Below are 14,610 nucleotides of genomic sequence, written 5' to 3'. Positions count from 1 at the left end.
ATTATTATCACTCTCACTTAATGTCACACATTATTTCCTCTTTCATTCACAACAAACTCATCCATCCCTCTTCGTACTTTATCTCCTTCTGTACATTGACTAGCTTCCGTTACCTTCCCTCAAAAATGCCGCATGACAATTTTGACTTATTTTATTTTGTGTATCTGTTTTGGTTTAATTTTTTCAGAAGGAAAGTTATCAAATAATTGAAGCATAACTGTTTACTAAAAGTTACGTTTTCTTCGTAGTGAGATGTCAATATTTGATCTCAAGCTAGTCTTCACCTTAAAAAATAAAAAAACGCTGCAATAAATAATAATGACATAAGGAAAAAAGAAAGGAATGAACTATAAAAGGTTTTGTTGATTAAAAAAGACGCATCGTATTAATAATTCCATTTTTATTACCAAATTCCATTTTGGCTTTTTTTTCGGTTTTTCTACTTTTGTTCGACATTTATTGAAGGACTTAAAATAATAAAATTTTGTGTACAGACAGTCGCAAAATATAACTAACTTGCTAATAAACTCAACTAGCGTAATACTGTTTTTCTTTTGAATTAATAAATGACACGATTTGTGAAGTAGCTTGTAGTAGGTAATCTCTCGGTTTATTGCTAGTTTTGTTTGAAATACTCTTGATATACTTTTGTACCAACTTGCTGACAGCTTTATCATCAATACTGTCAAAGCTGGATTGTTTGCTAATATTTTTAGATTCAGATGAAAATTGATTAAGGATTTGATTAAAAAGCGAATTAATAATTGTTAAACTTGAAGCAGTGTCAGGTTTTTTCAATGATTTTTCTTTACGTTTTAATTTGAGTTTTGATTCGAGATAATTAATTGTTCCAACAGATTTGGGTGACCGATAAATGTCACTAGTTTTCACATTTTCTTTCCTTATTAAGTCCATTGTTGATGAGTTGAGCGTTACGTTTTCGCTGGAACATTTATTGCAATAAAAATCATCTATAGAATCCTTGCTGTGGCTTAGTCTTAATTTATTTAGCAATATATCATTTTCATCGTTTGAATCGATCATATCATCAGAGAGATCTAAAGCCACACTGCCTTTAAAGAAATAATCGCTCGGCAAAGACATCCCTCTTACAGACAATTCTGTCGACATGCTGAATCTTGGTACAGTCATCGGTTGCTGATAAATACATTCAAAATTACCGGTTGGCGCCTTCGGATCAGCCATATTATCTATAACAACTATTAAAATCGTTAATTTCCGAACTGATAGAATAAAGAGACGTTAAGAGTTTATGTTTCTTTACCTGTCAAGACTATATCTGATGGACATGTTAGCCAATTTGAATGAAAGTAAAAATGTAATGAATGGATTATTCTTACTGAATTAAAAATTAAATATCAATTAAAAACAAAGTTTTAAAACGTTTTAAATATCCTTGCATATTCATATTTTCAAGGTGTTAAAATAAGAAGAGCGATATTCTAGTATCAAGTTTTACGCCACGTTCATAATTCTGGTATGATTTAGAGTCTTGAAATATAATCTTCAGCCGTCTCGGTTGGACTTAAGATGGCTTGTCTGTTCAAACGATGTAATGTCGAATTAGATACGCCGACGTTCAAACGAGCTTGTCGTAGTATTTTAGAATACTTTCAACAAACATTTTGTATCTCTGCATTATTTTCGTCAGAACTTGCTCTAGATATTACCGGGACATAAAATTGAAGCAATTTTTTTAGTGTAGCCTATTTTAAATCGCGAATTGGACTTGGAAAACTTGTGTTTAAACATTGCGGGTGCGTTAATCAGAAATAAATTTTCAATTTAAATTTTCATTAAAAAACAATATGCTGAATAAAAATCGCCTAGCTGCTGCCTTTGCTGATGTATTGTGTACAGGATTTTGATATAGAAAGGCACTAAATGACTGTAGTTAGTTTTATAATTATATTGATTTAATGGTATATTTCTTTGTAATAGATTTTAATTTACCTTTAATTACGTCGTCCACGACTACTGGGCAAATCTTCGCCGTGACCTCAGTCGTACCAGTAAGATCAGGACAGGAGTTTATCTCTATTAACCATGGTGTGTACTCTTCGTCTAGTAGGAAATCACACCCATAGAGTTCGAAACGATTTTTACAGTACGGCAAAGAATCTTGACCACTTAGCATTATCCCTATAATAGATTTCTTCATGCCAGGATAAATAATATGTTCCCAGACCCCTTCCCCACCAATTTTATTTAAATAATTTTTATATTCATTCAATTCCCACATATTGTTCATAGGAAGATCTGGATGACGGCCATCGTAATTATTATACTTCTTTTGTACGGCGTTGTTAGTCAAATGGATGGACTCGTGATAGTTTTCTAGATTATATTTCTGCGAACTAAATTTTAAATAGCAGTCTTTGTACATCCAAATAACGAGGGGATACGTACTGGTTACCAGATAATATTGCCTTATGTCAAATTTGGTTTCGTAAATCAACATGGGTTTTTCTGAAAACAATAACAATAACTTTTTATTTTATCTTGAATCTAATATTAACCAAATATGTTTATTTTTCTATATCAACTATAAAAAAATAAATTAGTTTAATTTTGCAACCTAATTTAAGAAAAATTTAAATATAGAAGTACAATTCTAACACTAAATACATGCGGTGCTAAATTGCGTAAATCATAGTTTCCCATTGGGAGGGTGTTATGAAACCAAAATATTAATAATATATTTTTATATATAATGAACGCTATTTATTATTCAATTAAATATTTATTAACATAGAATATTTGTTTAAACAAATAGTCTTTGAAATATCGACTAAACTTACCAATATATTTTTGAACCACATATTTGGAATTAGCTTTTAACAAGTCTGTAATTACACCTAATTTTGAAGCCATTCTTATTCCCCTGCCACGTGACCAATGACCAGGTTTAATAATCCAAATATTTTGATAGCCTTCACATTTAATTTCAGGTCGATACGTCTGTAATTTTTGCAATAGTAGTTGCGCATATTTCATGTACTGAGGGAGCATGTTCTTTCTATCAGTCTCAAAAACCTCTTTTTTTGTTATAAGTCGATAGTATTTTTTCAAAAACGTATTCCATTGTTTTGTACTAACAGATTTTATTGGCTGGTCAATATCTTTATTTCGTTTTTCAAATAGATACTCTTTGCATCTGTTCAATGCAAAAGTCATCACTTTTAATGAAATAGTTCCGTTTTCAGCATTAACTTTGACGTCATTTTCTCGCATACATATTATCCACTGTAAAAGACTGGTGCATGCAGTAAGTTTATAGTCGCTAACAAATTCGTCCAGTTCACCATTATCGAAACTGTTATACGTTCTGGGACAAGTAACTTCAGCTACGTCCTCAATATAAAACCAATAATTTATTTTCATGTAACTGCATAAACCTTCTTTGGTTGTCCATAAAGCGTCGGTTTTTAATTTATTAACAATAATCTTACATTCCTTTTTCATATCAATGGTTGTGTTATAATCGTGGTGAGTATCGCGCCAAACAAAATTAGGATTACACTTTTCAACTAAATTCGAAAGCATTAATCTCTCTAGTTCACTGTGTATGTTTGCTTTATTACTAATTTTCCCGCTTTTGATTTTGGCGAGATTCATACGGTATGGCGGAATTTTTTCTACCCAGCCTCTTTCCGTTAACGCTTTACGGACAGCATTGCACGTTCCGTAAATACAAAATATTTTATTTTCTTTTTTGGCCTTGGCGGCGAGGTCTTTTAACTTCGTATATCGAGATGACTTACTTTGTAATTTTAATATAATATAGTTTTTCTCCTTTGAAGAAAGCCCAAAGGAATAAACAGTATTTTTTAATGGAGTTTCTTTTTTATTAATATTTATTTTTCGTGTCCAAACATTACTTGCCAATTGGCTGTTTGAATGAAGTTTCTGTACATCATTTTTTTCATGACTCAACAAATGTATTTTCTGAAAGAGTTTCTCATAAACTATTTTTTAATAAAACAATTAAAGAAAAGTGCAAACGAATAGTGAAATACCTTAATTTTGAGGAAGGATTCGTTTTTAGATAAGCACAATTTTCTACCAGCCTTCGTTTTGCCATGGCGTGGACATGTATGAATCTAATAATAAATAGACCATATATAAATATAACAGTAAATAGATCTTTGATTTTATTTAAGAAATATTTAAAACAATACGTATTCATTATTAAAAACGTTTACCTTTTTTGCTCGTTTGCTAATAACCTTTTTTTGTGGCATTTTATGGCTTTAAATAAATCTTTACGTATATTTAATAATTTATTTATTCATCTTTTTATGGTTTTCCGTAAAACATAAAAAAGCCAAGTATGTTTAAAAATTTGTATAGATACTTTTTATTTTATTTTTTACTTTGAATTTAATTCCAGTGCCGATTCTTGAGTGGAAAGGTAAAGAAAAAATAAATTAAATTCTAAAATAAATTTGTTTGATCATGTAAGATAATAGGTTATATATCATATCATTAATTAAAATTTTGTTTAGAACGAAGTCCAAAAATTTTGTTTTACGTACTTTAAACACATGTTTACATAGAAATCTTTAAAAAATCTCCGGGACTACATCGATAGATCAGTGAATCAATGAACCGTTCAATTAGGAATAGTTAGACAAGTTAAATGGAAAATGGAATTGTTATTTATAATTTAAAATATTGATATTTTGTCCTTTACTTTAAAATGAGAATAATAATCTTAAAAAGCATAGGAGGATATGAAAATTCTTCAAGTAATACCAAACTTATTTAGAGTGGTTGAAAGTATTATCATATATTGTTTAGGACAGTTTACTTTAAATTAGTATATAAAAATAAGTAGAAGTAGAATTTAGTTTAATAGTGGTATTTTGTAAAGATGTTGTTTGTTAAGAATGAAAAAGATCTTACCTGAATCTTAAATATTGTTTAACAGATTACCATATTATTTTGTAAATGTTTATTATTATTGTGTATGTTTAACATTAAATTTTATTGAAATGACATGTTTCCTGTTTCGTTGACAGTTGCAGTCATCTAAATCTATTGTCAAACGACAGAATCATTTTTATAAACGGGCTTGTATAAAAGTTAATAACATAGCGTTCTTTTAAAATAGTTAAAATGATTGTAAAATGCATAATTGTTCTTTAATTATCTGACATGGTACGTTATCTCATGTTAGTTTTATTTTTTTAATTAAAAAAAAAACTATTAAACTGTGTTATTTTACGTAAACGACGTAGTAGATTATTAAGGCTTCCGTAAGCCCCAAATTAAGAGTTAAATGATTAATACCCAGAATCAATTCTTTAAATATTAACAACCCTGAAAACCTAAAATTAACAACTTTGTTGAAATTACAATTATTTAGTACCCCACATTTTATTTGGCACATATTAACGGCAACTTATGGCAAAGACCGGCTGGGTTCGACTTTTTAGAGCATTGCCTTTATCGCAAAATGCCAATAGCTTAGTATAAAAAGTTATATAGAGCTGTCAAAATAGCATAACATCATCATTTCAGCAGCACTGGACATAGAAATCCACCATAGATTTCAAATAGAATCTGTTGGAAGGAAGAAGAAAAATCCCGAGAATTGCACTCATAATAAAATTGCACGTAACAAATATTTAGGGTTTTATTTGCCATAAAATTTTAAAACTTCATAAATTTGATAACATGTATATAAGAAGAAAAAAATACTCGATGAGATACAGTGGTTTGAAGAACGTATTGTATCTGTAATGGTAACTTTTGGATGTATTCAATTACTGGTTGACTTTGTGTTCATGTATGTAGGTGTTTTATCATTCGCCGCCATCACCACGACTTTATAAGGTGCGTATATCGATGTACAACTTTTTGAAAAAGTAATAGATTTCTGTTGGACTTTGTCCTCACCTTGTCGCTTACAAATGTTCCTTCCGATCGCACTTAATTTCTTTAATGAATTGGAGTCGTTCACATAACTGCGCGAACTTAGTGGTTGTAACAAGGCTTTGTGGTTAATACCAACCAAACCAGATTTAGTTTGTCGGATAGGCATGGGCTTTTCAGTACGAGTAGCAGTTTTATTTTGAACAGATATCGTCGATCTAAGAATACTGGCGGTCTCACGTTCCCATTCCACTGGGTCGATGTAGCAACGCTTGTTACCAACGGACATATCAACTTTTGGTTTATCCGCTTTTCTCGCCGACTCGGTCCGATATTTTCCAAATTGTTTGGATGTCTGGCTCTCCTCGGGTTGGCAGCAAGAATGTCGCACCACACGTCGTTTAGATTCTGGATTTTTTTCGCGTCTTCCTCGGGTCCTAGAAGAGAGCGCGGACTTTTTACGTTTTTTTAAACCGGACTTTAGAGCGTTATTTGTTTTGAAGACAGTTACTGCTTGGCGTACCGTAAGAGATTCCTTGGGACCTAGTAGTATACTATCTTTATTTGTTGGCAAAGTGTCGTAAGGATTTAACCATGTTATGAAGTCCGTGATAATTGGTCCACTGTATTCAGGAGGTACAGGTTGAAGAGTATCTTGGATTATGTCGTCAGTATTTACGCGGGGTGCAAAGGGAGTCAAATTTTTATGCTCATGTTTACGTTCCCTGTATTGTTTCTTATGAAGACGTTTTCCGTTAATGCATAACGATAGACCAAGATACGCTGGCGCCTTTGGTATGATCTGCTTGTAGGCTAATTCGAAGGTACCGGTGTCAGCGTCCACATTAAATCGTCGGTCGAGCACGACTGCAAATTAAAAAAAAAACATTGTAAAAAGTAAATAAATATATTATGAATAAAAGTCGTAATTACCTTTAATAACATCCTCAAGGCACTGAGGACACAATCGTGCTGTGACGGATGTGGTAGGCGCTAGATCCGGACTAGAATTTATTTCAATGAGCCACGGTGTAAAGTCTTCGGTCAACATAAAATCAGCTCCGTATAACTCGAAGCTGTTTTGCCGCTTGTCCATACTGTCTTGACAAGCTAACATAGCTCCGATAAGACACTGTTTGATACCGGGATATATCTTCGTGTCCCATAATTCATACTTTCCTATCTGTCTTCAAAAAGTCCAAGAAATTAAATGACATTAAAATCATCAATGACACATTGCCAATTTACGTGATTAAAATTAGATCACTTAAAAGTTTACTGTTAAAGGAATATATTGTCTAGATGCTGATGACGAGCTTTTTAAAAGTTTAAAAATAAAGTTACATTGAGTTTTACATTTTTATAGAACGTTTTCATTCTTAAAACTTTCAGAGTGCCTTTAAATTTTTCTTTAAATAGAGAGATGCTGTGTTTGTTTACATGTGATTGTCTAAAGTTGCTATTTTTACTCATAAAATGTTGTTAGCGCTTTACTTCGTATGAAATTTTTCTGTATTCACAAAATGCTAAGTACTATTAGTAATTAAATGAAGTTTCTAACAGATTCAGGCGTTACCTTGCGGAAATCTATCCTAACTAAGACTACTGGTGTACTTCATTGCACGACTACTGCTGCATAGTGGAAGTAGCTATATATTAGTCCCTTTCTTAGTTAAATGAAGTTTCATTTTGGCCGAGTCTTTAGTTGACGTTTTGTCATTTGATTGACAAATAAATATGAAATACACTAACTTTTATTATCTCTAATTAACAAAATCCCATTGGCGTTTACAGCTTCACTGGGATTGAGATGGTAGAGGGCTGAAGGCTAGATTTGAAAGCCTCGGCTTAGATTGTTATATCAACTATTCGCCATGAATAAGAGACCGCCAATTTCTTTGGTTGCTTATGTTAACGCTCCGCGGAGAGAGCGTATGGGCCCTCGAAACCGGACATGGGATTGTGCTGTGAATCGCTACACGCTTAACATTTCGATTCGAGGGTGTCCGAGATATTTGAACCACGTGCAAAACGTTTTAGCAATCCGCTCTTTATTACATAGCGTTATATTATAGTGGTTTTGGTCGTATTATAGTTGCTATCAAGTAATAATAGAAGTGTCATATCTGAAGACTACGTATGATTATATTTACCTAAGGTAAGCTTTAAAAGTATGACAGTCCCACATATTTTCGTCTGGCAAAGCTTTATCCCGGTCTCCAGTGTTTTTATATTTACTCTGTACTGCATTGTTTGTCAGATGTACTGACTCGTGATAGTTTGACAAACTGAATATTTGCGAACTGAATCTTAGATAACTGTCTCTGTATAAATAAACAAAATTATTATACAGCTTCTCAAAATTAACTTCAAATAAACGAAATTCATTTATCTGAACTTACTTGTATATCCAGATTGTCAATGGTTGACAATTAGTTATTAAAAACCACTGTCGTATATCAAATTTCGTATTGTATATAATTAGTGGATTTTCTGTGAAACGAAATGAGTAAAATTTTTAATAGTGTATGTACTCCTGAAGCAAGTACATAAGTTGTTTGTTAAAATATTTAAACGATTATTAAAATAGTTATTATTATCTACCGATGTATTTTTGTACGACGTATCTGTTCTTTTGCGCTGGTATATTAAGAAGTCCTATGATATCTTTAATATTGTTCATGAGGTGAATGCCTTTCCCACGGCATTTGTTGCCCGGTTTCACGATCCAAATGTTAAGAACACCGTCAATGTCTATTTGAGGCCAAAACGTTTTTATTGAAGACAAAGCTCTACCCGCTCTTTTTTCTAAGTGCCTGAAAGTAAATTTTTTTTTGTTATTTTTCTCATGTAAAATATAGTAATATTTTAGCGGCGGATATTTCTTTACTGAATTTTAAATGCTAATAAAGCTTAAAAATATAGTATGTAGATTAATAAATTAAACATTTATATATGCTAATAAAGCTTTAAAATTGGTGTACTAATGTATCTAGTATATTAATAAAAGTGACAACCAAAAAGCTGTATGAGTTGCTATAAGCTCTTCTCATGTCATGGCGCGTACAGAACCTTAGCTTTAAGTTGATGGATGCCATTATTTTAATTTTTAATTAGTAATAATGACATTAAATATTAATTGTTCGTTTAGGAAGTGTTTTTAACAATTGTAAGATACTATAACAATGTAATAAAATATTTTGTATAGCAACTTACTTAACGTTAACGTTGATATTTGCCACAAATTTGGCCTTCTCGTGAACTAAAAGATAGTGATGCGTGAGGAATTGGTCCCATTCGTGCTCCCATATGTGTTGAACTTGGTCCTCCGTCTCATCGATGTCTTTATGAGAATGGAATGATACGAATTCGTTCATTCTATTAATAGCAAACTCTACAGCACTGAACGGCACTTTTCCTTGATTCGTAAGAAGACTCTGGTCGCTGTTCGATTGATACGTTTTACAAAACCATTTCGCGAGGCTAATGCAGGCCGTTATACGAAAATCTTCAATAAACTCTTCTAAATTATCGGAGTTGTGGATATTGTAGCAACGCGGGAAATTTGTTACTGCTGTTCCGGGATCCGTATACCAATGCATTTGCGTAAGTGAAGCGGTGAGTCCTTCTTTCGTTGTGAATATTGATCTGCAAAACCTGTCAATGGATTGAAATTCATGTCATTTTCAGTTTTCAGTACTTTAGTACTTTCACAATGTACTTATTATAAACATCGATAATAAACATTTGTGCTTAAATATAATTATGGCTTTATTGTTTCAACAAAAATATAAAACATTATAAACGAATATTACGAAGCGTTTGCAAAAACAAAACCTACGAACAGTATCGCTGCGTTGAGATGGGAAAGTGAACTTTTTGGCTTACATAATATTGTTTATCAGTAAGTAAGTTCTATAACTGTCAGTATACATTATAAAAATACTGATGTGATATATTATATTATCATGTTATATTTAGTAGGTAAACTAGGTTTAGATGTGATGATGCTAGAAAGTTTGTATTTCACATGGCACAATATACTAAAACGAAAAAAGAGAATCTTTAAATTTGATAACTAGTATATATAATTTATATACGTAACATCTACATCTATATTTGTATAAGTGATTTCCAGCTATGTACTGATTCATCATGATATCTCTGGAAGCATAAGGCTTAAAGACTTCAAATTTGGACGTAGGAACTTCTAGTTCTTCTGTTCAGTTCTCCTTACGTCCAGAAGAGGTTTTTACGAAAGTCCACTCGTAGCGTGGTTAATGGTTCGTTAATAAAAAACGCATATTTTCTAACTATATTTTTTTAGTATGAAAAAATATAGTTAGAAAATATGTTTGATCTGTTTTGATAAAACTTGTACAGAATATATTTTTGCCATGTACAGATTCGTATACATATTTTACGCGCGAAGCTGGCGAGGGACGGCTAGAATATGTAAAATGAAATTGCTATTTATAAATGTTAGCAGGTCAAAACCTTGACACTATTAAATCTGCTAAGTATTACAGGAGAGAAAGCTTTGATTTGTCAATATTTGCATTAGGACAAATGTCTCATAACTGTCATTTTTGTAAGCGATATGTGTATTTTCGTTCTAAAATTTTTATTTTCAACGATAATCTGTTACAAGGAATGTATTCATAATAGTGAACTCTTCATAATTAGCTGGGAATTTTGTGGTTTGGATGGTTTTTAGGGGGACTAAAATGAAGTAAATTATTCAGAACATTACGATGTTTATTCGTACTAACATTAAATCCCTATTAATTGAATGAAGATTAACTATGCAAGCTTGTAATTTTTAACTGTATGACGCATATTCATACACGTTTTTATTAATTTTACCTGCTAATGATAACCTCCTTGTTACTCAACAACCAATCGTATCTGTCTCTTTTGGTAGTCCAAAGAAAGTCGACAGAGTGATGTTCCATGAATTTGAATAAAATCATTCTTTCCACTTTAGTTAGCTCTTTTCCGCTTACCCTTTTCGGGTCAACATTTGGTGGTGGATGACGCACCTAAGAAAAATGTATAAATTACTCTCTATTATTTCACATCCATGATTGAAATTTAATTAATTAACATTTTAATCCGTTAAAAGGATTATAGCTTTGATGATCACGTGTACTTTAGCCTCGTTAAATGCTACATTGCAAAGTAATATGCCGGGTTGTCAACGGTATTTTTCTGAATAGTTATATAATAAACTATAATTCTTATAACGAGATTATAACTTGTAGCTAAATTATTCTATAAATAAATAAAAAAATGCACCTTATGAGATTCATATTTCTCCACCCAACCACGTTGCAATAACGCTCGACGGACCGCTGAAAACCCGCCGCACTTTATCATAAATACTTTGTTCTCCTTCATCGCGGTGTCGGCTATCTTTTTTAACTCATTCCATCTTTCGTTGCTTACCCAACTTTTGTATTGTTTTAGTTGTTCTACAGACGAGGACGTTTCTGTTTCATCAAAAAAATAATTATTGTAAAAGTCGCTTTTTTATATAAGAACCATAGATTCCAAACGCATATTGGAACTGTAAATAAAGTTACGTGTATGTTTAACATAGATGTGAGGGTTCTGGAGAGGAAACCATGGAACGGCAAGGTCATCGAAAGACGTTGAATGCAGGCCGCCTCCAACCGGTCTTGTTGGAAATCTGAGGAAGGCCTATGTCCAGTAGTGAACGTCTTAAGTATACAATAATAGTGATGATTTAGCGTAAATACGTACCTGGGCCATGTTCGGACTTTGAATATGACACGGCGCTTAATGGTCGCAATTCTTTTTTGCTGGCGCTGTCCTTATGAAGTTTCGAGTCAGACGTACTTTCTTCTAAGGCCATTGTTACAGCCATGGACGCTTAATTTCACAATCTCTGTAAGAGTAACCTAATTTAAGCCTCATCTTTAATTCACTATACCATGCAGGGATGTTTCCAGTTCACCGGTTGTGGGTAAAATGAACATCTAAATATAAACCAGTGCATTAACCTACTTTACATTTTAACCTACATAGTAGACTACCAACGTAGTACTGGGCGCATCTCCGCCTGGTACTGTTGCCGTTTGTGGCCCCATACAATAAATGTGTCCTTCGAAAATTGCGCATTGAAACAAGGAATTAATAAACCTAAATTATTCTTACCGCTGCGGCAGATCAGATAGTTATCTATGAAAAAAGAACACAATAGTGTTCATATAAAAAAATCAGTATTTTTGAAACTGTAAATTTTTCTGACTGTTATGTAGTGACTTAAATTTGACCGAATTTGACATATTACTCTTTTAATTTATTAGAGATTACCAACGAATTTGACCACATGCACTTTAATAAACCATTTAAAAGTAATAAGGTATTATATAATATTTTTTCGAAAATTAATCATTAATCTTTCCATTAATCTCTATTATTCTCCATTAATCTTTCTGTAAAAAATCAAACCGTTTATTTTTAATTGTATGCATTTTTGGGTTTCTTCCCTAATAAAGTAACCTAAATTATGTATATAATAAACATTTAATAAGTAATATTTCCCTAATCAAACACAAAGAAGTCCAACGCCTGATTCCATTAAATATTTTAGACACAAAGAAATAAAAAAAACTGCTTGTTCCATAAAAAATAATGAGGCTTTGTTTCTATCTCTTATTCAAATATATTAAATAGACGTAGGGATGAAGTAACCTCTGCACAAATTACTTAAGTAGCATTTGATGGTCGCAGAACACGTTCTGGACAAAAGAGATTCTAAATGTACCTTGTGGTAAAACTTTGTTATAAAAAAATAAACAATTTTTTTATTTTAAAGGTCTGTAATGAAACCGCAGATTTAACTGCTACGTAATTGTATTCGGCGATAATGACTAATCTCGTTTGTTCACATTCCTTAAGTTAACTCTTTAAGGCACATTCGCAAATGTCGCATTATAATAAACCATATATCTTGTATGGGCCGCTTTCCTTAAAAAAATAAAATAGAAAAGTCCTATTCAAATTGTGCGGAAGCATTAATGTGTATACAACTTTTATTTCTATTATCAACCAGTTACAGACGTAAAAGCTTTAAAGGCGTGAATATATTGCTCCACCTATAATCTTTCTGCATTTTAACTTATAGTTATATACTAGTGGTAAACATAAGCAGACTTGTAAGAAAAACACTTATATTTTATAAAAGTAACAAAGTACTCAAATAAATTATTAAAAGGATTTAATTTCTTAATGAAAGTTATTCCTTTCCTCACAAGATGGCAGCACATTCTTTACATTTTGAAACGTACACCCAGCTATTTACAATAATATTAAAGCAATATATTGTTTTTTCAAACGTTTGATCATAATTATTTCTGGAAAAACATAAAATTTGTAATAGCACTTAATTTTACCCGGGAATAATTTCTTTAAAAGCTTTGTAGTAACATGATATTATTAATGCGACGATACATTTAAATAACTACAAAGGTGTTACTCTATGTTTATAGATAATAAAAACAAACAGAAGAATCATAGGCAAGTATTTACGTGTAAAGGAATATTACGACCTAACTTCAGTTTATACCTTTTAAGTTGTCAGCCATGCCAACATTTGACAGAGAATATTTTAGAATGTTGCCATTTCTGACTATGACATGAAAGCAAGATGGCGAGTTCATCTCTGTTTAGTAGTTTGTTCCGAGTTACTTCTACATACATTAGATGAGATTATTTCTATTACATTTTCATATCGAGTTAGCGTATTTTAAAAATAGTATTAAAAATTATAAATTTTAGCTGTGTTGGGAATATTTTTAAAATGACAAATTTTATATTTTGACTCAGATGTGCATCTGTCCCACCTGAGGAATGTTGGTTTTTTTCAGTGATTTGTGATTCGGTCAGGTGTTTTCGTTTTATAATTAAAATTTGGTTCTTGCGCAGTGAGTGATGTTACTGAGTTCAGATGTATTTGTGTCGTGGGGATGTTAGAAGTAGGAACTGTTTTCAATGTTGGAAAACAAAAGCGTGAACTATTTGTTTTGATAGACCGAGATAAAATAAATTAAAAGATTCGGTTTAAAAGTGAACTCCAGCCGGAGTGATGGCCTTCAGTGAGGTGAGTGTCTCCTTGGTACCTATTTGAGAAGTATATTGTATTTAAATTTTTTGTTGTAAAGCATAATGCAGCAGTGTTACTTCACTACGTGTCATTTTAAACCAGTACGTTTTTAGATAAAGTAATTTAACACGCTGTTATTACAAATGGCAAATAACACAAACAAGGTTGTTTATAACTTGTTTTTGTAGCTTTATGCATAAGTTTATCACTTAATTTATGTATTTATTTATTTCATTATTGTGTCACCTGGAATGTATGTTATTGGTATTTCTCTAAACGCATAAGCCAAAAGAGCGTGTTTATCACATTACTGATTATTTGTGGGGCTGATAGTACTTAAATAAGATAAGAATAAATATTACACATTTAAGTATTTAAGAGTGGCTAACAACAAAAAATTAAATTTATGGACTTAATTTTTGGATCACATGAACAACACCATTGAATATTACTTCAAAGTTGAATCCCATTACTAAATCACAAATGTTTCTAATTGGGAAGATAAAAACAAAAAATACCTGCTGTAGGCATGTTGCTGCCTATAATAAACTAAGACTTTTAAAGGTTTTATTTAGTAT

The 14,610-nt window shown here is 31.7% G+C and overlaps 3 protein-coding genes across 3 annotated transcripts in view; 1 reads left to right on the top strand and 2 right to left on the bottom strand.

Annotated features, from left to right (window-relative positions):
• Positions 1 to 528: 528 nt before the first annotated feature.
• On the bottom strand, positions 529 to 6,190 carry LOC137921892 (tubulin glycylase 3A-like). The gene is made up of 5 exons (XM_068764677.1): positions 6,041 to 6,190; positions 4,041 to 4,124; positions 2,823 to 3,969; positions 1,975 to 2,490; positions 529 to 1,220 (listed from the first exon to the last, which is right to left on the bottom strand). The coding sequence occupies exons 1-5, from the start codon at positions 6,188 to 6,190 to the stop codon at positions 529 to 531; spliced, it is 2,589 nt and encodes an 862-aa protein (XP_068620778.1).
• A 112-nt stretch (positions 6,191 to 6,302) lies between these two features.
• LOC137922421 (tubulin glycylase 3A-like) lies at positions 6,303 to 11,791 on the bottom strand. Its single transcript, XM_068765403.1, has 10 exons — positions 11,668 to 11,791; positions 11,200 to 11,393; positions 10,768 to 10,943; positions 9,118 to 9,558; positions 8,506 to 8,717; positions 8,304 to 8,394; positions 8,055 to 8,225; positions 6,835 to 7,088; positions 6,425 to 6,768; positions 6,303 to 6,338 (listed from the first exon to the last, which is right to left on the bottom strand). Exons 1-10 carry the CDS (start codon positions 11,789 to 11,791, stop codon positions 6,303 to 6,305), a joined length of 2,043 nt encoding a protein of 680 aa, XP_068621504.1.
• Positions 11,792 to 13,577: 1,786 nt separating this feature from the next.
• GckIII (Germinal centre kinase III) overlaps positions 13,578 to 14,610 on the top strand; it is an 89,804-nt gene continuing 88,771 nt past the window's right edge. The window contains exon 1 of the mRNA XM_068765101.1: positions 13,578 to 14,029. Within this exon, the coding sequence (XP_068621202.1) occupies positions 14,015 to 14,029 (15 nt within the window). The 5' untranslated portion in view covers positions 13,578 to 14,014. The remainder of the gene's footprint in view (positions 14,030 to 14,610) is intronic.

Source organism: Battus philenor, unplaced genomic scaffold (assembly GCF_028537555.1).
Source record: "Battus philenor isolate CCGP_79_NKW_IND1 unplaced genomic scaffold, ilBatPhil1.0.hap1 SCAF_2, whole genome shotgun sequence".
NCBI lineage: Eukaryota > Metazoa > Arthropoda > Insecta > Lepidoptera > Papilionidae > Battus > Battus philenor.
This window is presented reverse-complemented; position numbering and strand designations above follow the sequence as displayed.

Coding starts and splice junctions, on each gene's coding strand:
- LOC137922421 (XM_068765403.1), bottom strand. CDS start 11,791: ATGGCTGTAACAATGGCCTTAGAAGAAAGTACGTCTGACTCGAAACTT. Junction 11,394..11,667: donor AAAGTCCGAACATGGCCCAG/GTACGTATTTAC, acceptor TTGATGAAACAG/AAACGTCCTCGTCTGTAGAA. Junction 9,559..10,767: donor AAGGAGGTTATCATTAGCAG/GTAAAATTAATA, acceptor ATCCATTGACAG/GTTTTGCAGATCAATATTCA.
- LOC137921892 (XM_068764677.1), bottom strand. CDS start 6,190: ATGTCCGTTGGTAACAAGCGTTGCTACATCGACCCAGTGGAATGGGAA. Junction 3,970..4,040: donor AATCCTTCCTCAAAATTAAG/GTATTTCACTAT, acceptor AAACTCTTTCAG/AAAATACATTTGTTGAGTCA. Junction 2,491..2,822: donor TGTGGTTCAAAAATATATTG/GTAAGTTTAGTC, acceptor TATTGTTTTCAG/AAAAACCCATGTTGATTTAC.